At 47.8% G+C, this 26,982-nt stretch overlaps 1 protein-coding gene across 1 annotated transcript in view; it reads right to left on the minus strand.

Annotated features, from left to right (window-relative positions):
• LOC126543242 (synaptogenesis protein syg-2-like) overlaps positions 1 to 26,982 on the minus strand; it is a 523,643-nt gene that overhangs the window by 89,171 nt on the left and 407,490 nt on the right. Inside the window, exons 4-5 of the mRNA XM_072287533.1 lie at positions 4,115 to 4,315; positions 3,245 to 3,541 (exon numbers count right to left, since the gene is read on the minus strand). Of these exons, the coding sequence (XP_072143634.1) occupies positions 3,245 to 3,541; positions 4,115 to 4,315 (498 nt within the window). The remainder of the gene's footprint in view (positions 1 to 3,244; positions 3,542 to 4,114; positions 4,316 to 26,982) is intronic.

Consider the following 26,982-nt stretch of genomic DNA (forward strand, 5'->3'; position numbering starts at 1 on the left):
CCTCCACGTCCACTTTCGGCTAACCCGCTTGCGGAAAAAGGTATTCATTATACGCATATTATTCTGTTCTGCAAACTCTACTAATAATTCTCCTCTGCTATTCCTAGAGCCTATGCCATATTCCCCCACTGACTTGTCTCCAGCCTGCTTCTTGCCTACCCTGGCATTGAAGTCGCCCATCAGTATAGTGTATTTTGTTTTGACTTTACCCATCGCCGATTCTACGTCTTCATAAAAGCTTTCGACTTCCTGGTCATCATGACTAGATGTAGGAGCGTAGACCTGTACAACCTTCATTTTGTACCTCTTATTAAGTTTCACAACAAGACATGCCACCCTCTCGTTAATGCTATAGAATTCCTGTATGTTACCAGCTATTTCCTTATTAATCAGGAATCCGACTCCTAGTTCTCGTCTCTCCGCTAAGCCCCGGTAGCACAGTACATGCCCGCTTTTTAGCACTGTATATGCTTCTTTTGTCCTCCTAACCTCACTGAGCCCTATTATATCCCATTTACTACCCTCTAATTCCTCCAATAACACTGCTAGACTCGCCTCACTAGATAGCGTTCTAACGTTAAACGTTGCCAGGTTCAGATTCCAATGGCGGCCTGTCCGGAGCCAGGTATTCTTAGCACCCTCTGCAGCGTCACAGATCTGACCGCCGCCGTGGTCAGTTGCTTCGCGGCTGCTGGGGACTGAGGGCCGGGGTTTGATTGTTGTGAATAAGCCTTAGACTGTCGCGTGGTGTTTGTTGGCGTGAACAGGGGCGCGATCGGAGATCGTTGTTCGAAACGCGCGCTCAGTTTGCGGTAATTTCGCCTCACGCGATTGGCCTAGGCCGCGCCGAGTCGCCATCTGCCGGGCGCGGCTGACGGCTCGGGGCGGCCTAGGCCAAAATTGCCGCGTGAGTGGGCGCTCGAGGCAGTTTGCGTGTATTCGCGGGCTTCTTTCACGCTCGGAAAAAAACTTCTATGTCGCACGAACTGAGCAACAGAAAGCCGTATCGGGAGTTTTTCATGTCGCTCCACACTTTTCTCATTGACACTTTTAATCTAATTATAATATTTGAGAAGTAGTATAATTAATTAAGACTAATTGTGTAATTAGGCAGAATACGAGAAATAATCTGAGTATCTCCAAGCGACGGCAAATAACATTACTTTGGTTCTGTCCAGGTACGTGGCATTCGCATATTTTTTAAATCTTGGTGCACGATAATTGGGACACCCTGTATAATGATTCTACCTACCCCCATTTTTTTTTGCTTTCCTTCGGAAGAAATTTAAGAAAGAATATCCTGTGGTAGACAGCACAATTCCTGCTCTTCATGCGAATTTCTTGAAAAGGTAGAAATTAATAGCACGACAAGTAACAATGCTCAACCACATAACAAATACAATTATGTTAATTATTTTTTATTCAGTAGCCTAGTAGGAAACATTGCACTTGTGGAGCGGCTGCCGGTATGTAATTAGTATATATCTATTTAGCAAACACCCAGTAATTCCGACCCAGTATCGACATAATTGCCAGCAAGAGCTGCTACGAAATACACTGGCGTCACACTTACCATTTTCTTTAAAAGCCATCTCTGCGCACTACGGGACAAAATTAAGAGCAATGCCAATGCTTTTCGGGGCACATTTTGGGATGAATATCTTGAATCTAGCGACAAAAATCCGAGGACACCCAAGCGCTTTTGAGTTGTGAATGTGAAATCATTAATGTGCAATTGAACGCCGCTGAGCGGTCCTTCGAGTTATGAACTCCGCGCAGGCAAGCGAGCGCGTCGAGACGCTTGGCGCGTTTTGATTTGGCCTTACCGCGGCGCAGTGAGAGCGCCGGCGACAGCTTGCGCGGACGAGGAACGCGCGGATGACGTGTCGTCGCGGCGATGCCCTCTCCCCTCACGCAATATCGTGGCGGCAGGTGTTTTCTTTGACCCGCTCTGCTCCGTCCAGGCGCGCTCGTGGTGTGGCGTCGCAGCCAATGGGACTTTAGGTGCCGTTTCGCTGCCACAGACTACAGGCGCCGGCTTTTTCGCTCAATGGGCCATTTGATGTTTTCACATCGCTCTTGCCCCCAACAGAAGCAGTAAGCAGGAATAGACGGAAAGACAGGGAGGTTAGCCAGTTCTCAGTACGGCTGGCTACCCTGTGCTGGAGAAGGGGGGTAAAGGGAGTAAAAGATCATAGAAAAGAGTTATTACAAAAAAAGAAAAGAATAGCAGAAAAAAAGGGGGGGGGGTGAAGAAGAATACGGCACTGTTCAAAGCCTGTCTCTCAGACCAGTTCTCCTCAAGAAGCGCAACAACGCTTTACAAGCCTTCTGTGCTGAGGACGATCTCGGACAGTGTCCCAGGACCCTTTCCTCCTACAACGGGCGTTTGTCAAGACTGTCTAACACTCTAGTTTTTTCGTAGGCGCACTAAAGCGGGGACACTCCCACAGAACATCGGCGATTGTTTCCTCGCAGCTACATTTATCGCATGGAGGGCTGTCCGGTATTCCGATTCGAAATGATTAAACATTCGTGGAGGCCACGCCAAGTCACATGAGGCACAGAAGCATCTCCTTGGCACTAGATAGTTCTGATGGAATACGTAGCCGTAGATTCGGATCCAAGTTGTGGAGATGAGCGTTGGTATATACCGTCGAGTTACACTGTGCAAATGTAAGTTCACATGCGAGCGAACGAAGTCCTGTATCTGCGCCTGTTCCGGATAACGTGCTCTGTTCCGTTCCCAAAAGAGCCATGTCTGTGCTGATGCACAAGGAACTTAACACACTTACCATTACACAGTGATTATACCGCGGAGGTACGATGACGCTAAATGTACATTCCGATTTCTATAATTATAAACAAAGGCATCGTCGGCGCTCATGTTGCTATTTCGCAGCCAAGCTCGCACAAAAAAGAAAAAAGACTGCAGCGTTGAATCTCTCATAAATCGGCTCGATTCGGCGGAAACTGCACATCAACCAACGCATTCGGCACGGGGCTACGTAGGATCAGTCGCAAACGCGTTCCTTGGTAAAGGTAGACCCTTGCTTCGAATGCTCATTGAACATGAGCTGGTTAAATCAAGCAGTTTCATTCTAGTACTATGAAGAAGGAAAATATAGGAATTTTAGCAAAATTTCTATTGTGGCTATCACGCAAGTTGCTGGGCCAGTTCCTATCTACTGCAAGTTTTTTGCAAGATGAAGTATCGCGCCTGCACTCAGTCGGGTACACTTACAGTAGATGCGCATGACCCAGACATCTTCGGCCACCGCACCGGGCAGCAGCGGGTTTTGGGCCCGGCACATGAGCTGTAGGCCATTGTCGGCGCTCGTGGGCGTAAAGTTGACAACCGAGGTGGTGACGTTGCCGTCCGCCGACACGTGGTTGAAGGTCTGGTTGAGCTGGACGCCGTTACGCCACCAGCTGATGGTCGCCGGTGGCCGGGATCCCATAGCTTCGCACACGATTTCCACCGGGATTCCGGCTGACAGGGGCGTGTCGCCGCGCCGCACTACGGCATCCAGAGGGCGCACTGCAATAGCGGTAAACAACAACATCATCATAATCATCGTCACCATCATCATCATCATCATCATCACGAAGAGAGCATCTTGATCAGAGGGAGAACTGATGTGCGGCACGCTGATAGCTCGGTCCATTCGAGTCTTGCCTGGCTGCGGCACACTTCGGACACCGTGGCTGCTTTATAGCAGCCGGCGAACGCACCGTCATAACATGGTCCTAACAACTTTGAATGCAAAGTGGCCGAGCTCTTCTGACAGTGTTCATTAGAACTTGACGACTATAGTGCTGCCTTTCAGGAAAACGCTCTGACGTTTCAAAAATACTTTCCAACCTAAATAAAAGCAGGTTTTTGAGTCTACACTTATTAACCGCAAACCTACAATGAATTCTTTAGTTGAGCAGCGAAAGAAGTTTCGCGTAAATCAAGCAAAGCTATCAACGTAACAATGTAAAACGGCGTCACTGCCAATTTGTCCGAAAATTAACCTTGAATATTTGTAACTCCAAGTAGGTACATTTGCACTAGAATGTGAAAGAAGCCTACAGAAAAGCTCCCTGGTCTATAGGCACTGCCACTCACAGATCATTTCGAGCTTGACGGACGAAGCGACGGCCGCCGAGATGTTGTTGGACACCTGGCAGGTGAAGACTGAGAGCAGGTCTGAACGCTCTAGCCTCGAGATGATAGCGTCACTGCGGATGTTACCACGGGTTGACGTGCGGGTCAGGTTGGTGATAACCTTGCCGTTCCTGAACCACGTGATGGATGGACTCGGTTTTCCTGGAAGAGAACACCAGAAAGTCATGGTTATGCGGGTAAATAGGAAACCCTGAGGAAAAGTGGAGCAAGAAGACAAGGATCGACTTTGATAAAGTTCGTAGCATGGAAGATATGCTTGTGTACAGCGCATTTTTTCTGAACGCGATCACCGAATCATGCGTGAGTACACGAACACGACATACGTGATCACTAGTAACCAGCGCAGCAAGGCCGCAGCAGCGAGGGACGGTTCGACTGCCACGCATCCATTTTTATGAGCCCATCTCAAGGACACCAACTGAAACAGTGAGCCCATAAGTGTTTCCCACAAATACAGAAAGCTCAGTGCTGCATGTGTCAGACAAGTTGTCTGCAACTATGCATTCAGGAATGTGGAACAGGCTATAATTATAGAAACATTGCATTATAACCATAGTCCATTAAACATTTTCCTCATGCGCGGTAACACATCGCAAGTTGGACCGGGTAATTGTTTTTGTCAACTGAACAGCCCTTATCGATTATGGCTCTCTTACTCTACTAAGAGGTCAGTTTAATCTTAGTAACATATAGAAGTAATTATCAAACTAAGCAGTCATTGCCTTTTTGCTAACATTATTTATAAGAGTACTCACTCCGATACCGCAAAACCCAATGGTACTTACGCTAATACATACACACACACGCACTAAAGCTATTCAGAGCATAGCGACTAGCAGGAGAGTTATGGAGAGAAATTTATAAATAATAGGCCGACTACACTTATAATGCGTTTCATAAGTGCGCATACTTATGTGAGGTACGAAAAGCAATAAACCTGGTGTCACACACCGCTTACATAATATAAATGTTACAAGTAGGGAAAGCCCGCTGCTTTGGTGGCAAGGAGAGCACCTCATCAACTCACGTTGTTGAAAAGAAAAACATGCTAACGCGTTATGAGCATTTCTACATGCCTTGACAATTAATTCAAGTTTATTCAGCGAGACTAGGCGGACTAGTACTATCGGAACGGACGAAGAAAAACTTTAATGGGAAAAGGACCTGCGAGGTTGCCAGCCCGGGTTGAGGCCACCGGGGCATTATGTGCTGTGAGGCATAGCCTTTCCACTGCTGCCCGGGCCCACTGGATAGCCCATAGTTGGGCGTGTAGTTCCGAGCTAGTCAGAGCGCTTAGCCATCGCTCCTCGAGAAGGTCCGGTTCTATGTTGTCCTCTACATATACTGATCTGATCTCTGTGCATTTCCATAAGATTTGTGCCATGTCTGCGTGTTCGTGCTTCCAGAGCTTGCTGCTCGCGTCTGGGTATTGTGTTGAATTTACTCTGTTTAAGCGTACTGGGTTTCGGAACGTTCTGGTGTGCAACCTTCTCCAGACTGTTTCTTGAGACCTGTCGAGTCTGTATTTTTCAATAATAACACATATTAAAATTCGAATAGTGCATGTTTGGCTTGAGGAAATTAGTTTATGGCTAATTTGTTCAAGGAGCAGCTATAGTGCCCTAGGGCACTATATTAATTCTGACTTACTCAGTAAACCTCCCCATTGCCCTGCCTTCTTTTCTTTTCTTTTTTATTACATTTTGCTTTTGCCTGCCTTCAGCTGTGAGAAACCACAGTTTTGTTATATTAAAGATTCCACTTTTAAAAGTACGGTGAAAAATTAAAGACACGAGAAATAAAGAGCCTAACGCAGATCCCCGATATATATTATTCAATTTCAACATTTAAAAATTCAACGTTGCAGAGCAGAATGGAAATTATGTTAAGCTTAAAAGAAGAAAAGAGTGGAATAACAACAACTTAACCGCATCAGTCAACACCAGGAGGTATACGCTTACGACGCGGATAGTGCAATTGTCCAACGCCACAAAATCCGCCACAAAACTTTCCCACTGCTTGGCTATGTAAAAATAGCTACCGCCATCTGCGGTGCTCATTATACAAGCAAAAAGCGTTTGTCGCCATCTCGACTGATATCTCTATTAAGCTCTCATCCATTGGCTTGTCTTCACACGAACTCGCATGTGAAGTTACTTTGATCTGCTCACAATTTTCAAATTTATCGAAAAATGAGGCGTAGTAACTATCAATTAAAAGAGAGAGTATGTTTCCATAGCTAAGAACCTCTAAAAGTCTTTCAACTTTTTATATAACACTTACATCAAAAATTAAACAAGAGAAGCATTTGCCAAGAAAATTGCTTTCAGTCACAATGCTTGCAAGAACAAATTGCGTCACATACTACAAAGACCGATTGCGTAGTTATCCTGGTAACCGCTGAAGCGGTCAGGTGCAGGGTGAGCGAGAAACGCGGCGCGCACAGCGTGCATTCTATTTCACGACTGAGCATTAAGCAAGTGACTACGCCACATAAGCAAGAGCCATGCGCCATTCGTTTCTGAAATGAGCTAAGTAATCGGAACAAAAGGGAAGAGGGCTGCTATATCCGGACCTCTTTGCGTGAGGAAGAAAGAAACGCAAAGAGAATGGATAAGACGAGCGCCTTAAGCCGCGTGGTCCTGGTATTCGTATTGCGTATATCTTCAGGATTATTTTACGCCCGTTGAGGAATGAAGATAGAGTCAGCACAAAAGCTGTCTGCTTGAATTGACAGCGCGGTGATTAAGGAATTGAGCGGAAGAGCATGGGTGCGGGGCTTCTAAGACAGCCGCGGTGCATGTAGATTAGCAGCGACGGTTGCGCGTCCGTAGCGCAAGGAAGGAGAGCAAGGGAGAAGAGAGTTGTCTTTTCGTTAAATCCCGTAAAGCCAGTGAGCTAAATGCTTCGCAAGCGCTCTTCAAAGCTTTGCAGGCGAGTCAAAGGCCGCGAGCTGCGCGTGCAGGGATAAAGAGCGCTGGGGGAGGTGCGAGATGGGGCCTCGATCGATGAATGCGTACATGAACAATCGGGCCGCCTATTAGAGGCGCACCAAAGGGCATCCGGCGGACACAAAGCAGAGAGATAACAGGAGCGGAAAGCAAAGAGCCTGTCGCGGCTATAACACAAGTCGTTCATTTTTCTTCCCCCCCTCTTCCCGATAGCCTAGCGTATAATTGAACAACAACACGTAGGCGGGTCACGATCGGCTTCCAAGAATAAGGAGGGGGACAAACGCGAAAGCCGAAGGGGGGAGACGTCACTGCCATAAATCCCGGCCTGTGTTTTCCTTAGAGCTTCGGCGCCGCGTTCGGTCAGCTTAATTCCGTATTGGGACTCCGCCGCTGCGGCGCTGGCTTCTTTTTCATTCCCTGGCTGACCCGGCCAAAACAGCCGACGTCTTTTGCCGACCATTTCAGTCGCTTAATTTGTTCAAACCCCGAGCCGTGATCCCAAGATTTTGCAGTCCCCGTAGGAAAGAAAAAAAAAAAAGGGGGGGGGGGGGGGGGAGTTCGTCTTTTTCTTTGATTCGTGAGTGAATGTGTTTCACTGTTCGCAGCTTTTATTTGGTGCCTTGAAAACAGTTAGACACGCTCTTTATTTTCTCGCTACAGGGGCGGAAAAGCGCGCGTTTGTTTTGCTTCCCCTTCTGCCAGATCCCGAAAGAGGGAGAAAAAGAGCGCGGCTCGAACGCTTTTGTGTAAGACACGACGCGCACTGCCCATAACTCTTCGAGCGCTACATGCGGAGCCGGCTGTCTTCCTTTGGCCCGTCATTTATTCTCTTCACCATTTCGCCCTCATTTTTCTCTATGAATGGGCCAACCTGCCAGCCCATTAATCGGCTCACCGCCTGCGCTTTAGCAAAAACAAGCTAGAAAACTAGGATATTACGCCATTTTCCTTTTCTGACAGCTTGAGACTTGTTTGATATCCAATTTGCAAATTGTTGATGCAGCATTCTACCTAACAATGCATTCATTTGTTGAAACGTATCCCTAATCTCATATTTTTATGCTCCAGTAAGACGTTGACTAGACTTACACGTACGTTTCGCTACTGTAGCTCCATAGATGGCCTGTAAGAGTGGTTAAATGCATCGCCTATAAAGCTTGACCGCCCAATACTTACCGCTTGCAGATAACATAACATGGCATAACATAACAGAAAAAGGTTCGTTGAATTATAATTTTAGCAATAATAATGTACCGGCATCTAGTTATCATATAGAGATGTTCTATGATAGAAAGCGATAGTCACTTTTATCTTCACAAATGACTCCATTTGGTAGCTTCTAGAGCCGAAAAGTGTGGCTTCAAGAAAAAAAAAAACGAATGGGAGCCCTATCCGAGCGAAATCGAGAGACACGATAAAAATCGTTATCACGCCCGTTCTTCGCTTGTCAGCGAAACCATGTACGAGCGACGGCCTTAGCCGACACGACGCGAAGTCTGCGCGATACAATTTGCGTTGTGGCGTTGCACTTTGGCAGCTATAGTTACTGACCAGGTTTGTAGTTCCTACACAAATTTATCCGTGAGAGATCTAGCCACTGCCAGTGATTGTCTCCTATCTCATCCTTACATCGGTACGTTTTTCACAAATCGGCAATGCCGGATTTGCCTGCTGTGTATGCCTCAACTTGGCCAACAACGATGCCCGTATTCAAGCTGCCGCCCCGTGGCAATGACGGGTGCACTTTCCGTGCATCAGTCTTACCAGCTTCTGGTGCTTGGGAGTGGAAGACAAGGCCACTATCTGAACCTGTGGTCCTCGTTTCATCGTGACAGAAACCATCGACAGCGACACTCCTGGGAATGCCGGCTTTAAGACTGCCTCACCATTCTACATCCCTCGGTGGACTTGGCGGCTGTACCGCTAAACAAACGCCTAACCAGCTTCCTCCCGTTATGCAGATTAGTCGACCATACAGCCTATTTGCATAAAAAATATATGGAGATATGGAAATATCGGGACAAATCCTGGTCCTGACACGGCTGCCATTCTTGCAGAATTTAAAAAGCAATCTGCAGGAAAGTCTAAATTGCTGGGCGATGTGCAAGACTTAAAAACACAATTGAAAGAAACAACCAACGCCCTTTCGGACCTGAGTAAGAGACTGATCACTGTGGAAACCAGCTGTCACCATATAGATTCCATGCCACAGCAGCTGTAATGCGTACAAACCGACACTGTTGAAACTGTTCGTCGTGTCTGTACTCTGGAAAGCCGACTAGAGGATACCGAAAACCGCTCTAGACGAAGTAATCTTATATTTTATGGCATGTCTGACACTTCTTCTAACGAATCCTTTGCGCGTTCATAGAAAATAATCATCCGCCACTGCTCTGAGTACCGAAACATTAGTGTAAAACCTGATGAAATCGCGCGTTCGCATCGCCTGGGACGCCAAACCACCCCATTATAGTTAAATTTTGTAATTTTAAAGCAAAAGACGCAATTTTGGCAAACGACCGAAAGCATTGGGTAAGATTTCTCCAAACAAACCGCGCGCAAGCAACTTATCCCATATGCGAAAAGCAAATCCTTATCTTTTTCACTTTGGCCTAAAACCTTGCATATCGGACCCGAGCGACTCATTTTGACGAATCATCCCAGCAAGTTAAGGAATTATAGCTACCACGTAACAACCGACAGACAGTTAAACGTTCTACACCTATTCCTGAACCACCATAGAATCGGGAATAGAGTACAAGATGAACAAGGCCCGAACCGAAGACAAGGCCGAACTGAGAAATGAGTTCCGAGCCGAACTGGCTCAGGCCATCGACACCATAAGCAAATCTGTGGCAGCCACCGTCCAAGCAGCCGTACAAACACTCCGCCAGGAGATCACTCAGATGGGCAACGAGCTCAGCCAACGCATCTCCATCCTAGAAAGGGACAAAGAGCAGGCAAGGAAAAAGCCAAAATACCCCATCAGAGAAGCCCAGATGAACGAGACTCTGGGAAGCCAAGATGGCGAATAAGATAGCAAAGAAGAAAGAAGCGACCGAAACCCTCAAAATTTGGCAGTGGAATTGCAGAGGAATAAATTGGAAACGGCAAAATTTACTTCACCTATGCACCCTACACCAACCTGACGTCATCGTGTTACAGGAAACAGAAACAAATAATATTACGATGCGCGGCTACAAAACGCACATTGCCCAAGGAATGACCCGGACCGCCGTCCTCATCAAGAATCATTACACGACGCAGCAGCACCAAATCAACCACAGAATCTAACACACTGTGATTGAGCTGGTTCCTCCCAAGAAAACCCTGCAGAGCCTCTACATCCTGAATGTATACAGTCCTCCGCGCGACACACTAAAGGACTTGGACAAGTTCTTGAGAGAAGTGAAGAAAGTCACCAACGGTCAAAAACTTCTCGTGGTGGGTGACTTTAACGCTCCACACGTGGCTTGGGGCTACCGATCAACCAACAAGAAGGGCATGGACGTGCACAACGCGGCACAACACCACCAGCTGACGTTGTGGACCGATCTTCTAATACCAACTAGAATCGGCAACAGTGTCTCCAGAGACACCAGCCCAGACCTGACCTTCTCCACTGGCTTAAGGCAAGTCGAGTGGTCGAGACTGGACGAGACTCTGGGCAGCGACCATCATATCATCCAGACCGAAATCATGCACCACAAAACCCCCGTGAGATTAGGACTGGCCTGCTTTCCGGAAAGATGAACACCCCAGAAGCCTAGAGGACATCGAGGAGTGGACTAAGAACGTGATAGACTTGGTTACCAAGTACAAAAAGACTATCCAACTCACTGCGGACAATCCCGAAGGCGACCCACACCTACTTCACCTCTGGCAGGCCAGGCGAGGACTTTTGAAGAGATGGAAGAAGCAGAAGAGAAACCGCAAACTCAAGTTCCGCATTGCCGCAGTCTCGCGGCAGGCGGAGGAGTACGCTGAAAAACTCGGACGTCAGAACTGGAATCAAGTGTGCGACCAGTTACAGGGAACCTTCAGCAACCGAAAGACCTAGGCCATTCTAAAACTGTCACGGGGCAACACATACAAAGACTTATACACAACTTCCAGGGAACCGAAGAAGAAGTGCTCGAAGCCATCACCGGGAAATACATCGGAGACGAGCAACAACGGATGACGCAGCCAGTCATTCCCCCGGAGTACGAGGGGGAACCCAATCCGGATTTAGACCAACCTTTCACCAATTCGGAGATCGTGGCAGCCTTAAGAAATCTCACAAGAAATACGATGCCCGGCAGGGATAAAATTAACAACAAGACCCTCCGTAACCTGGACGACGGGGCGACGGAGAGTTTACTAAAGTATATCAATGAAAGCTGGGAGACCGGCAGTATACCGGCTTCCTGGAAGCACGCGGACGTAACAATGATCCTGAAACCCGGCAAGCCCATCAACCCACAGAACGTGCGTCCGATCTCTCACGTCATGCGCGGGAAAACTCTTCGAGGACATGGTCCACAATCGTCTCTCGCCCTACCTGGAAGAAGGTGGGCACCTGCCGAACACTATGTTCGGTTTCCGGCCTAACCTCTCCACCCAGGACATTCTACTTCAGCTTAAAGAAGAAGTCATCGAGGGCCTCAGCACATGCCACAAGAGTGCCATCCTGGCACTCGACGTGAAGGGAGCCTTCGACAACGTCTCACACGAATCAGTGCTGAACAGCCTACAACATACCAACTGCGACGGCGGACATACAACTACGTCCGGGACTTCCTGACGGGTAGAACGGCGACCATAGGCCTGGGGAACCTCAGGACCGAGAAGTTCCTATTACCGCAGAAAGGAACCCCCTAGGGGTCGGTGATCTCCCCGTTGATGTTCAATATAGCGATGAGGGGATTGCCGAACCTCTTGGAGAACATCAGGGGCATCCGTCACGCAATGTATGCAGACGACCTGACCATGTGGACGTGCACGGGATCGGTGGGCGAACAACAAGACGCCCTGCAGGAAGCCATCGACAGTACCAAGCATTATCTACACCGCTGCGGTCTTTCATGCGCGCTGGAAAAGTCGGAGCTCCTGATCCTCAAAAAGAGGACAAGAGGGCGGCCTCCGCAGGAGACACCTGACCCAACGTTGACACTACATGGAGTCAACATACCCAAGGTGGACACACTCTGTATTCTGGGCCTCACTTTCCAGAAGCACGGTGCCGGTCTCGCCGCCATTAAAAAACTGCAAGCGACAGTTACCCAAGTCGCGCACTTGGTGCGAAGAGTGACAAACAAAAAGCACGGCCTGAAAGAGCAGGACACAATCAGATTAATACAAGCCCTGGTAATCAGCAGAGTCACTTACGGCACCCCGTACCTGGGTCTCAAGAACAGCGAGAGAGACAAATTGAATACCCTAATACGAAAGACCTACAAGCTGGCACTGGGGCTTCCACCGACGACGTCGACGGAGAAGCTACTCAGCCTGGGCATCCACAATACTTGGGAGGAACTAGTAGAGGCCCACAAGACGAGCCAGATAGAGCGACTCAAGCTCACCAGCACGGGTAGGGACACGCTAATAAGACTGGGCTACCCAGTCGAATATGAGTCCACAAAACAGCAGGTTCCTCTACCCCTGAGGGAGAAGATCACGGTGGCTAGCATCCCGAGAAACATGCACCCTGAATACCACAGACAAAGAAGGCGAGCGAGAGTGAAAGCTCTACGTAAGGCCTACGAAGGACCAAAACAAGGAGAAGTCCGATACACTGACGCGGCAAAGTACAAGAACAGAGCGGCCCACGCTATCAGCGTGATCAACGGCCAAGGACAAGAGGTAGCAGCGGCCTCGGTAAGCACTCCAGACATCGACTGCGCGGAAGAAACGGCGATAGCCCTGGCGGCCACTACGGGCCAGCGAGAGGAAGATCAAATCACAATCACCGACTCACAAACAGCATGTATAAATTACCAAAGGGGCTGCATTTCCAAACAAGCCCTGAGCATCCTCGAAAAACGAGACAATTTTCCAGAACTGTACATTGTCTGGGCCCCGGCACACAAGTCCCTGGCGGGTAATGTAGCGGCTAATGCCGCTGCCCGAGATCACATTCTCCAGGCTATCCCACCAGGTTCACGAGCACCGGTAGACCAACAAGACAGCGTCCCGAAAAGATACGCCGATATCCTGAGCCACTACAGACTGGGTAGGAGGATCTATCCACCCCCGCATCCCAAGCTGACAAGAGAAGAGGCGGTGATCTTCGAAAACTACAGACCGGCAGATTCCTGCACGGCACCCTGCTACACGCCATGTATACTACGAGCTATGCTCACAAATGCGCCTTCTGCTCTACGCCCAATACCCTCTACCACATGGTATGGGAATGTCAACAAAACCCATCGACACCGCCCATCACCGGACCAACCGTCGAGCAGTGGGAGGCCCAGCTGACAAGCTCGAGCCCTGAAGACCAGCATCGCCTGGTGAGCAGGGCCAAGCTATCGGCTCAGGCCCACGGCATCCTGGACTAGGGACGCCGCCCACCTCGGACGATTTTACCATCGGCTCATTTCTACTAATAAAGTTTATTCCTCCTCCCTAACATGCGCAGTTTTCTTCCTAAACGTAGTATCATATTAAACCTTCTGTCATCATCTGAAAGTAATCTTCTCGTACTCAACAAAACATGGCTTGTTGATTACGTTTCTGACGCAGAAATCGTTACTGACTTTCCTAATTTTGCTGTGTTCCGCAAAGATACATGCAGGGTCTAGAGCGGGAGGTGTTCTTATTGCTGTGAATAAGCAGCTATCCTGCTCCGTAATTGACGTAGCATCTGAACTAGAAATCCTATGGCTAAAATTTAATGTTAACCCAGAGCTGCTACTTCTCGGTGTATGTTATCGCCCTCCTAACAGTCCTGCTGATTTTCCTCTCAAACTTAACAATATCCTGATCCACTTAGCAAAAAAGTACTCGAATGCATGTATCTTGCTCTTCGGCGATTTCAATTATCGAAACATTGACTGGTCTTCTGCGCTACCACATTCAAACCAAGCAGGTGCTAGGGACTTCCTTGACGTTTGCCTTAACTTTAACTTAACGCAATTAGTAACTAAACCAACACACGTAACACAGGATACTGAGAACATTTTAGATCTTATACTAACCGCTCATTCCGAAAGTCTGTCAACCATTAACTACCGCTGCCAAATTAGTGATCATAAAGTAATCCATGCCACCTTCACCTTTACTCCCAGCTTACGCCTTTCATACAAAAAGGTCATCCGCCTCTACGACAAAGGCAACTACGCTGCAATAAATCAAGAACTACACGACTTTTATGAAATATTCCAAACAAGTTTTCATTTGCGCTCTGTGCAAAACAACTGGTCTCTCTTTTATATTAAACTTAACGCCCTAGCAGAGAAGTATATTCCACCTATAAGCGTTCATGCTAACCGACATCAGCCATGGTTTAACAAAACACTTAAAACTCTCGAGAACAAAAAGAAACGTCTTTTTCGGTTCGCAAGAATGAAATCAAACCCGGGTGCCTGGAAAAGATACTACGAGTCTCAGCGTGTCTTCTCAGACGCTATCCGTAGACATAAACAGTCGTTTTATCACAACGACCTTCACCACATGATAACTGATAGCCCGAAAAAAAATGGCACATCATTAATCCCCACCCACCCCATATATACTATCAGTATCCCAAACAAAATGGGTGATCCTTTATCAGACGCTGACTGCGCTAACATTTTTTTTTAAATTCGAAAGCTTGTCCTTAGGCATAATACAAAGAATGTTAAAAGTACACGAACAGATTCGACTCGTGCAAAAAATCTAGAAGTGAACGATGATGCGGTCCATGAATCCAACGTTCAAGGTTGGGTGGGCTGCCAGGCCTAACGTTTTTAACACAACATTTTCTTCAGTTTTCACCATGGAATCCGATGCGCCCATTCAAAGCATTTCTGCTCCTGCCATGTCAGAAATGCCTGTCATCATTTTTTCATTAAACGGTATCTGCAGCATAATAGAAAACCTCAAGATGTCATCGTCTGCTGGCCCTGACAAAATTAGTTCAAAATTCCTAAAAACACTCAAATCATCTGTGCTTCTTTTTTAATCTTGCTGTTTTCCCAGTCATTACCCACAGGTAACCTATCGATCGAATGGGAAGTGAGCAGGGTCATTGCGGTCTACAAATCAAGTAATAGGAACTCACTATTAAACTACTGCCCGATTTCCATAACAAGCGTCCCTTGCAAAATCATGGAACATGTCATTTTCTCTCACCTAATGGACTTTCTCGGCTCAGACGATTTTTTTCATTCATCACAGAACGGCTTCCACAAAGGACTGTCTTGTGAAACCCAGTTGGCCTCTTTCGTCATGATCTGAATTCAAACCTCAATACTAATACACAGACTGACGCAATTTTCCTCGATTTCGCAAATGCCTTTGACGAAGTAGCTCATCAACGTCTGCTTCTAAAACTTTCACAGTTGAATATTAACCCTAATGTTCTAAGATGGATAAACTAATTTCTTACTAATCGCTCACAGTTTGTGCAAATCAATAATAATGCTTCTAACCCGCTTCCTGTAACGTCAGGCGTTCCACAGGGCTCTGTGCTAGGACCCCTCCTGTTCTTAATATATATTAATGATCTACCACTTAATGTCTCTAGTCATATCCACGTATTTGCTGACGATTGTGTTGTCTACCGTGCCATAACTAACATCAGTGACTAAGTATTGCTTCAGAACGACCTAAGCAATATTAAAAATTTGTGTGATGGCTGGCTAATGCTACTAATTCCTTCTAAATGCAAAGTTATGTCAATAACACGCTGTCGAAATCCTCCCGTATTCTCTTATGTAATAGAAAACAAGCCTATTGAACCAGTTAAATCTTACCAATACTTAGGCATCACTATTTCGCACGACCTTTACTGGTGTTCGAATGTAAATAACATTATGACATCTGCTAACAAAAAGCTCGGTTTTTTTAACGCCACTTACGAAAAGCTCATCCCCCACGCAAAACTACTAGCATACAAATCGTTCATCATACCTAAACTTGAATACGCTTCTGCTATCTGGTGCCCGCATGAAATTTACCTTACAAACGCCCTGGAAGCAGCACAGAATCACGCAGCTAGGCTGCTTCACTCAGCATATTCCTACGACATCAGCGTATCATCCTTAAAAGCAGACTCCATTTTACCAACTCTTTGGTATCGCCGTCGCATCGCCAGCCTATCATTATTTCACAAGCTTTATTACAGTCCGCTCGCCATTGCACCATACATTTCACCACCGGCACGAACATCACGTCGCATTGGTCATTCATTACGTGTCGCTTGCCCCAAAACGCGCACTCTCACTTTTCGTCTTCTTTTTTTCCTCGTGTAGTTGTTGGCTGGAACGGCCTTCCTTACGACATCGCTACCATCGCCAGTTCATCTGCATTCACGAAAGAAGTGACGATTCTCTCACCTCAACTAGTACTGTTTTAACTTTTGTTGTAATCCCGCCCCCTTATGTAATACCCCCATGTGGGGTCTTTAAGGAAAGAAAGAAAGAAAGAAAGAAAGAAAGGAAAAATCGGCCTCCAACCTAAGCTATCAAGTTTCATTCCACTATCTGGCTACGAATTCATCAACTCTTCAACATTCGGTGAACACACGTTTATATCTGCAGAGATCGTCCTTATGTTCCATCAACTTTACGACGTGCAGCGACCACAGCAAAGTGTTCATGTATGGCTGCACGGGCCTCACATATGTTCCTCATGCGATGCAGCCCCACGGCAGGCACCAATACTTGAAGCTCAGAAACTAACCTCTACAAACCTCAGTGGCCAATTGTGGTGTCGATGTGCACTTCCGGATGAAACGGCACCCTCGTTGTGCTCTCTCCTTCCTTTCCCTCTTTCTATACGTTAACCCTTTCCCCTGTATAGGGTAGCAAACCGGAAGAGCGTCTGGCTGACTTTCTCTCTTTTCTCTTTTGTGAACTTTGCAACTGATGTGAGTGTATATTTTGTCATATTTGCTTATAGCATTTGCAACGTTTTGTGCACTCTGATCAAGTAAAAGAAGACTAGCCGGTACCAATTACAGGCGCCAACATCCCCTTAAACACTGATAACAAAAAAAAAAGATAAAGAATGGAGGAGGAGGGAGGAGGTGTGTGCTGCAGCCTTGAAAACAAAATGAAACCGAGGCATTGCCGGCATCTCTTTGTACGCGCTGACTTCTTTTATCACGTGACCATGATAAAATGATTCAGCGCCTCATTGTACAGGCTCTTGCGCATCGTTGGCACGGCATAAAAACCATCCCTACAAAGAAATAAGTGTTATTGAGCTACCATCACGCACTTTGCCCCTGCCTTCATTGCTTGCGGTCACTTGAGAAACTTACTATGCAACGCCCTATTTACCACTCCATGCATTTATCACAAGCAGTGTGTCTACTGTCCTACGGAAATATTCATCTCCGCCCGGGGCTATAGCCTATGCGCCATTCCTCTCTCATCGCCATAATGTTGCCACATGATCAAGTAACACTGCAGAGTGCTGCCAGAAGTGCCTCGCGAAGCGTCGCACCGGGGATTGGGTGCTCAGTTGCTCTCATCGACATACTCAAGGGCTGCGACTCCATGCATGTTGTCGGACCCAACGGCTTGCGCTGACAGCGACGTTCTTAGACAAACGCAAAAAAAAAACTTCCGAGGAAACACCCTCTGGCAAAGCATCGGTAGCATTGCCATGAAATTTTTTCAAGAGGTCTCTGACGTTGCCGTCATATAAGGCCTGCTACCATGCCGCACTCGATGGCAAGCTCCACATGACGAATGCAACAACGAACTGCATCTTGCACGAAGCCATTTCATGGAAGCTTAAGCAGTCCACCGGTGCAGCATAAATATTGAGGACGCCGAGCATGAGGATTAGCGAAAACAGTCATGCTGTTCACGTGCACACTGACTGAGTCCGTAAAGGCTGCGGACATTGTGGATCTGGCCGGAACACACCGGGAAATATCCGCTGTTAAAGAAATGATCAGAGTAGTTAAAACTGCAAGTAGAGTCCCTGAAAACACCTATTTTTCAGATGTGTTCTTGCAGTGCCTTTGACAGCTAACACTGTCATCGACGCCGCCCAACGCGGGAAACCGACCAACTGCCAAATATGAATTTGGCAGTATATGTAAAGATTGTTGCAGCACTATAGTGTGGCGTAGAAACACCGTTTTTTCTAGGAATATCGGTTACTGCGGGACACCGCAGGACGAGATCTTGTATATGAAGCTGCGCGAAGTTGGTAAATTTGGTTTAGTATCAAAAGATTGTAAAGGGACCGTTACTTTCGTGAAACATCTCTTTTTATTGTAATATCAATTACATGGACACTCCAGGCGAATTTCCGCCGCCATCGTCGGCGTCGCCGTCATGTTACAAATACACATACGCATACATATATTGAAATAAATAAATAAGCATAAATAAAACTGCCCCACGATGAGATCTGAACGCAGGATCTCTAACACAGAAGCCCGATGCGCTAACCATTAGATCCTGGACGGTCGCCTTAATAGTGCTTAAGAGTGCCCTTAAGAATTTTTCCCTTGCAAGTCAGCGCTTTGAGGCACTTGGCGCGTTTTTCACAACGCCCGCAGTTTCCGAGCAGTCTCACCTCGTGCGCCATCGAGATGCGACGCCTGCACCACCACCGGCTGCGCTCTTGATAACGCCGTCGTTGAGACGTTTCGTATAGTTGCCAGGGCACGGCTCCTTTTACTCAGCAGGAGTTGCCTTGAGCGCTATGTCACGCCAATTTGTCGCGCCCACGCATTGTTTGAACACTGTTCGAGGTGTCCAAGCAGCCCGCTAAAGATTGCCATCGCTGTAAATGCTTCGCCCATTGTGAGGATTGGGAGGTCAATCCCATCGCTCGTAACCCGTTGTCAAGATTGGAGTCGGGCATGAATTAGATGGTAGCTGGCCCATGCCGTCGTCCAACTTATCCGCGCTGAGGACGTTGTTGAAGGGAAGGACTGCTTCTCATCGAGAAGGAGGAATATGGGTTTATTTACAGTATCTACATAAGGACGTTGCAGTTCGTCAGTCTAGCATGACTGCGAGAGAACATATATATATATCAAAACGTTTATTCAAAAGAAAAAAAAATGCAGAAAGCGAGTGGTTGGAGCCCCTAGTCCAGGGCCCCACTGGCTTGAGTGGTCCGCCGTGCTTGGTCGAGGAGCGCTAGTTGCATCTCCCGATCCGCGCTGGCGAGCCAAGTCTCCCACTGCTCCCTTCCGGAAAGTTTGCTGGCTATTTTTGGTGTATTAATTTTGGGTGGCCTGTTCTGGCAGTCCCACGTAATGTGGGCGAGAGTTGGCCGGCCTCCGCACCAAGGACAGCGAACGCTGTAAAGCGTTGGGTGAATGGCATTTTTCAAATAAAGGTTTGGAAATGTGTGCGTCTGTATTCGGCGCCAGTCATAAGAGTCCTGCCTGGATAGGTCAGGGTGTGGTGGACTGTACTTTCTTCGCTCGCGCCGCTGGTGCTCAAGGATGTCTCGTGGTAAAAAGGGGTTTTCGTCAGAGTGGTCGGCCGCTCGGTTGACAAAAGCACGAGCTGCGCCGTCCGCTCTCTCATTGCCCTCGAGTCCTGCGTGACCCGGGCACCAGATGATCATGTGTTTCTGCGTTAGGTTGGATCCTAATAGGTGAGTGGTGCTGTGTGGTAGCCTCCCGGTGAGGAATAGTCTACATGCGACTTGGGAATCTGTAAGAGTTATCGATGATTGTCCCAGAGCATCCTTAGTTTTAATAGCTAGCGCGATGGCTGAAGCTTCTGCGGTATTCGCAGATGCAACTCTAGCCGTGGCGCAAGTCACAAGCCCTTGATTTGCGGCCGCTCCTACCACTGCGAGGACGTATTTGTAAGCACCACATCGAGCGACATCTGTGTAGACTGTATCCGGGTTTCCACTGAATTGCTGCATTAACTTTCGAGCTCGAACTCATGTTCGGACCAATCCCTAAGAACATGAGTGCGAGAAAGTACCCTGAGCAGCCGCACAACAGTGGTTTATAAACACTCGGTCCTCCCTCGATACCAGGGTGAGGGAAACGTTCGACCAGGCACCGTAGACAAGCCGCCTCTTTTCATGAGGGATTACACACACACACTTCCGCACAGGTTCACGGTCCTCAACCGAAGTCAGACGGTCTTCGCAGAACTCGGGACTGACGTCAGCAACGGTGCGTGGGAAGGGGCCTCCTACTACGTTCCCGCGGGGACTCCCTTGTTCACCGCAGACCGGGTCGGCGGTGGCGTGTTCAGTCATAAAGCCTGGTTCGTCGAACTCATGTCGACTCCCGCGACGGAGAGGCGAGGACGCGGCATTGTCCTCCGCACACAGTAGATTTAGTGACGCCGTTTGGCTAGAGCGTAACGGTGGCTTTCCAAGAAAAGTTGACGCCGCTGTCGCAACTGGCTGGCAAAACTTGCACCTCAGAGGGCCGTTCGTAACACCATCCGGCGAAGCTGCCAGCCTTTATGTGCGCGTGGTGACTGCGTTGAACCAACATGGAAGAAAATTTTATAACACAGTTTCAGCTTTTTTTTTCGCGAAGTGATTTTTGTGTTCGTAGGGAGGTTATGCTGTCGCGAGGATTTCGGGGCGAACAAGCTTAAAGCGGGAGACACACGGTCCGATTCGGTGTCCGATCCGGCGTCCGACGCGCCGGAACGGCAGCTGGCATCGAGGTGTTTTGCTGTGCCGAAGCGCCGGATCGGACGTCCGGCGTGCGACAAACCGGGCAGATTTTCATTGTCCGACGCGTCCGACAACCGCACCATCGTCTGACCGCAGCCAATGACAGCGCGGCTGGCATGTGACGTTCTCTGACGTTCCCTCCGCGGAGGCGGCGCTGGCTGGCCGGTTTCTCGCAGTGTTTTTTTTCCTTGCCTGCTGCAGTTTGTTTCCGACACGAAATAGTTACCAGTTCAGTAAAATTAGCTCGAACGTGTGCCTGTTATGCAAAGCAGCGCCTAGTACACTAGCACTAAGCTACTGGCGAGATCGGGAGCCGCGACGTGAGGGCATTTCGCGGGCAGACATTACACACCGACCGTCTGAGCGAGGCTGCTCGCTTCGCTTGCACGTTTGCCCTCCGCAACGACTGCGTCGAGTAAACCAATTGTATTTAATTACGGGCGACCTAAGTGTACAGTGGTAATTGTTTTGGCAAATATAAGCGCTCTTCGACGAGCTCGGGTTGGATCGTAAGCGCCGTCGGCCGCGGCGTCTGCATAGCTAGGCCTACCGGCCCTATAGACCTCAGACTCTGCCCAGGCGGCGCTGCGGAAAAACCCGTCACCAGCGCCCCCATCGCAGCCTTGGCGCTAACTGGGTAGTGCAAGAAGAGCTGTCCGCAAGCGAAGGTGCATAGACCACAATGGACCCTTCTCTTTCGTTTGTGTTGAGGCACGGTTTCCTAAAAATCAAGGACCTGGAAAACTTCTTCCGCCTATCCACGCTTCGAAAAGGAAGCTCAGCAGGGCGAAGTACGTGTACAATATAAAATAAAGTCTCAAGTGTTATTTCGGCGTGCTGCAACTCGCAAGTACGGAGAGCATCAGGTTTGTCTATAGGCATATCAGCATAAAAATCTAAGCATTTCAAATTGGTTCATATTGAATATGTCCTGAACACAAGACTTAAGTATCTCCTATATTTTTATGCATTTTATCGTAATGTTTTGTCTCGCAATTATTTACAGAGAGCAAATCTTTTAATAGCCTTTTCCAGGGCAGCAGACAGAAAACGGTTTCCAAGGCAGCAAACAGCTATCATAACGAAAGTAAGCTTCCTACAGTGCCTACGCGCTGCATCTTTCTTTCTCGCAGGAGCTACAGCATCGCTCAGTACCTTAATTTGAACTTTTCGCAGACGCTTCGAGCAACAAGCGCGCACAAATAAATGTAAATAAACGCGACATTTTTTTTCTTTACACACATGCGTTACCTCGCAATTACTCATCCAGTGCTCCTATACAGCAACTTTATTGCTCACATTTGAAAAACGCAGTCGAGCAGGCTCAGTACATTGCGAAGCGTGCTTGTTGTATCGGCGCAGGACATGCAAAATACCGAAAGTAGAAATGTGCTCGCGATACGACGGTGCTCTAGAACAGGATTTTGAATTCATAAACGAACCAAAATGTTTGGTTAAGCTGACCTGCCAAATCTTCCCGTTCCACTTGTTGAGTCAAGCGGACGCGGACGTCTGTTAAAAGGTGGAGATATCGATGGTACATAAGCAGGATGGTTCGCAACGTTGTTTTTTCTGTTACTAACGAAGTGGCGGCTGCAGATGCTTGAGTTTTCGCATGGTTACCACGGTCCTCCGTCAGGGCCACGCAACACAATTACAGAATAACAAAATTGTCGCACTTTCTCATGCGAGCCGCTGTGTTGTGGGGAATGCAAGTAATCCGATTAACCAACAGGTTGAACGGCCCGTATCCAGCGCTCTCGCCTTTCCCCTTCATACGATCGCAATGGAAATCGGTAAAACTGAACGTTGTTATCCTGCCCTTCACGTTCATGGCGATTTACAACACAACAGTAGCGTCGATTGCGGCGTTTCTTCGTAGCGCGCGGAGCTATCGTGGTTGCCGTCGCTTCCGCCATCAGTCTGAAGAGTGAGCCAGCAAGCGCTTTATGGCACTTCGGCGGCGCGTCCGACTAGCGTAGAAATTCATAGCTCTCTGTCTGGGTGTTAAATGCGCAAAACACTCGCAATATGGACCAAAATCTAGTTAAATCGTTGTTTCGCAGTTGCTATCTGCATAGGCAACTTAGCAAGGGAGTCGGGCTTCGCACTACTCAATTACTGCCTCTTCGCAACGGCAGGTGGCGCTACATGTCTTGCAAAACTCCAGAGTCTGACGTCCATCGCTGCAGCTGTTGGCGGAGTCGTCAGTGGACAACGCGCCGTCGTGAAGTGTTGTCACTCGCAGGCAGGGGTGTAGCCAGGGGGGGGGGGGGGCTTATGGGGCTTCAGCCCCCCCCCCCCCCCAAAATGTTTTCGTAATGTCCATGTACCGCCGACCAAAGCAAGCCCCGGCGCAGGAAATCATTTTGGATTTTGTCTAGAACGTCTTTTCCACGCTCGAAAAGCCATTTCAGCGCGACAATTGCGAACTCTGGGTGGATTTCGCGGCAACGCCCATGCACCGCGAGTCACATAACGCAAGCAGCCCTATCCGAGCACAAAGTTTCAAGGACGTTTTGATGACTAACGAGCTCGCCGCGGCATCTCGCGGAGGCCGCGGAATCTACACTCTATCATGGAATCTACGGAGCGCGTGGATGTCAATTCCGAAACGTTATGGGTATAAAGTTCTCATAAACTTTTGATGTGAAAGGTACATTGACATTTCCAAACGTGTGCTTTAGATTTTCAATTGCGGAAATTTGTAAGTTTAATGTTCCCATAAATATTTGACGCCAAAGGTGCATTAAGTTTTCCAAAGTCGTACATCGGGCCATACAACGAGACAAGCCAAATCAACACACTATCAGACAAGTTGACAAAGCCCGCAGCGAGGCCCGATGAGACGAAGCGTTGTGGTGGTTCATTCGTGCCGTCCTGTCAAATAAAAAATAAAATTTTTTCTTCACCTGCGCCGAAGCATCCAGTGAAGACACTAATGCCAGCCAAGGTAACTACGTTCTTATTTATTTTTTCTACTTTGACTTTTAGTCGCGAGGGCACATTGAGCCTCTTCAATTCTTGTGCTCTCGCTCCCCTACCCGGGGGCTGCCAGAGCCAGCCAGAGCGCATGCGTTTTTCTCGTGTTGCCCCGACCAGCGCGCGGCGCACTTCGGTGCGCGTTCGATTTTCTCTGGCCGAGTGCATTTTCGCCTGGCAGAGTTTTGAACGCTTTGTGGCTAGCAGAGGAGAAAAAGAAACAATGGTCGCTTTCTGCCACCACTGTGGGGACTCGACGGATTGCACCGCGTTCGCTTGAGCGCAACCTCTCCAGAAAGTCTTATCTCGCCGGTGTAGGATACTGAGCAGTGTGCGCATGGTTTTTGGTGGACCAAGCGTCTCGTGCTTTCTTCGATATTCCTTTAACAGCCACATTAGCTGCCCAAAGTAGGCATTCGATTGTTACCAACATACTTTCCATTGCGTTTTTTTTTCATTACGGTTCCCCCGCCCCACAAAAGGAAAAAAAAGAAAACGTTGCGGCGCAACGAATTGTCGCATGGTGAAAGTTATATTTTGTCACTTCTTTTGCGGAAAGTAATGGGCCATGGGACGCTTCAGCTGCTGGATACTCTTATAATATTATTGGGATAGCAATTATATGGAGACACTAGGCGCATTCCTGCCGTCGCCCTCATGTTCCGCATAAAGTCCAAGGGCGATAGCATCGTGACCGCGCGCCGCATGCTGTATGTGCGAGTGAAAGCGTGTGGAGGGTGGGGGGAATGGGTGAGCCGACGATGGTGGCTCAGTCTTGTGTGCGCAAAGGAGAAAAGCGGGGAGCAAGCGCGCCGCTTTCCGTCGCGCGCGATACATCGGGGGGGAGTGGATGGAATTGGGGCGGGATCTAGGATTCTGTGAATCTGTGATTGCGCAACATGTTTATTTGCCTTGTTTGACCCATTATATACCGTGACTTTTTCTTAGATACGCAGATTTAGAGACTTATACGTATGTTTAGATATCTTGATGCGAAGTTTTGTGTATACGTGCAGTGAACTTTATTTCCAGTGGCAATTTTTTGCCCTTTATCAAGCTGTATCTTCGCATTTGTATATTCCATTGTATCTTCGCATTTGTAACTTACGAGGCGGAGTTGAATGAAAGGGAGCCTAGCCACCCCGCGCAATTATGGTTCCGTTCATTATCTGCAAGGCCTGCGCGTAGCACGCAGGCATCTCTCATTTACAAAAGTGGCACGCAGGTGTGAAGATGTATGTTCTTTAATGCGCTCATACACTGGGTTGAACATGGTTGCGTGACGTAATAGACACTCCAGAAGTTGAGCAGCGTGGTGCCGTGAGGTTTTTGACAGCTGAAGGTGTTTCCCAAAAAGAAATTGGTCACCGTATGGCTGCCGTGTACATTGAACATTACATTTCATTGGCCACTGTGAAGCGTTAGAACAAACGGTTCAAAGAAGGACGTGAAAGTTGCAAAGACGATCCCAGACGGGGCCAAAGCCATCGTGCAGTCACCCCTAACAAAATTGCAAAGGTTGATGAGCTGATGACAATAACGGAGGATAAGCATCGATGAACTGGCAGAGCGTGTGAACATCAGTCACGGTTCAGTTCACCGTCACCCTTCACGCCATAATTTATTAACATCTCGGTTATCGGCTCTTGTGTGCGCAATGGATGCCCAAGATTTTGAACCACTGCCAGAATACGGAGAAGTTCGGCGCTGCCTTTACTCATCCGATCCGGTATCACAATAAGGGTGACGATTTCCTGTCTGCAATTGTGAGCGGGGACGAACCATGGTGCCACTACTACGAGCCTGAAACACGAAGGCAAAGCTTACAATGGAAATATTCGAATTCACCACCCCCAAAGAAAGCAAAGGCCAACATTTCCGCCGGGAAGGTGTTGTTGACTTTTATTTTTTGATCGTCAGGGGCCATTACTGATAGAATTTGCTAAATCTTGAGAGACTATCAATTCTTTCCGATATTGTGAAACGCCGGATCGGCTGCGTGTCGCAATCAAGAACAAGCTACGTGAAAAATTGACGAATGGGGTCATCTTGTTCCACGACAATGCCCCTCCCCACGTCGCTGATGCGGGTAATATAAAACTGACGAAGTTCAAGTGGGAAACGCTACAATATCCGCCGTACAGCTCAGATCTGGCGCCTTGCGACTTCCACATTTTGGGGCAACCGTAAAAACAGCTCAAGGGAACCAGACTCGTCTCGGACGATGACGTGAAAGTCAGTTGCAGACGTTTTGAAGCAGCAACCCAAGGAACCTTATGAGACGGGAATTACACGACTCGTTAGTCAATGGGACAAATTTCTAAATGCTCATGGAGGCTACTTTTAAATAAAGTACCCCGTTTGTCATATATTCACATTGGCTCACTTTCATTTGACTCGCCCTCGTATATTCTGCAGAACTCCTGCTTTTTATACGTGCTCTCTGCTGCGACTATAATTTCTGTGCAACTACTCACGATACACGATCGGTGACAGCTGCTCATGAGTAATACATTGGAACAAATGACAGCGTCATTGAGATTTTTCACTGGCCGTTGCATATGGATACAAGAATGTAAACAAGGATCTTGAATGACAAAGTTTCATTAACATATTTCTCCTCAACTTGTTCATTTCATGGCCTTTACATTTTTCATATCAGCGGCATGTACTGCTTTGCTGGTTTCGAACTGATGTAGTTCTAAAGTTCGTGTGATATTTTCTTTACTTATTATATAGACAAACGTGGAAGCATTGACATCAGTTATGTTGGGCACAATTTTTGGAATATACGAGTATAATATTTTATGACAAAATACATATTTTACTTCTATTGACAGTGCGTAGCCTTCAAGAATTCGTTTGCAGTATCTTTGGCAATGACAATGCAGTTATTGTTCATGTATTTGATCCCTAGGCAAATTGTTTAAGAGGAAGCTTTAGCTTGGGCCCAACTCCAACGCGGCCTATTCAGATACATGTAAAACGCAGAAACGCTTTTCTGAGATAACTCCTGAATCGCTTTTAATGAAATTTGTTGCATTTGAGAGAGTA

The sequence above is a fragment of the Dermacentor andersoni genome, chromosome 1 (genome assembly GCF_023375885.2).
Source record: "Dermacentor andersoni chromosome 1, qqDerAnde1_hic_scaffold, whole genome shotgun sequence".
In the NCBI taxonomy this organism is placed as follows: domain Eukaryota; kingdom Metazoa; phylum Arthropoda; class Arachnida; order Ixodida; family Ixodidae; genus Dermacentor; species Dermacentor andersoni.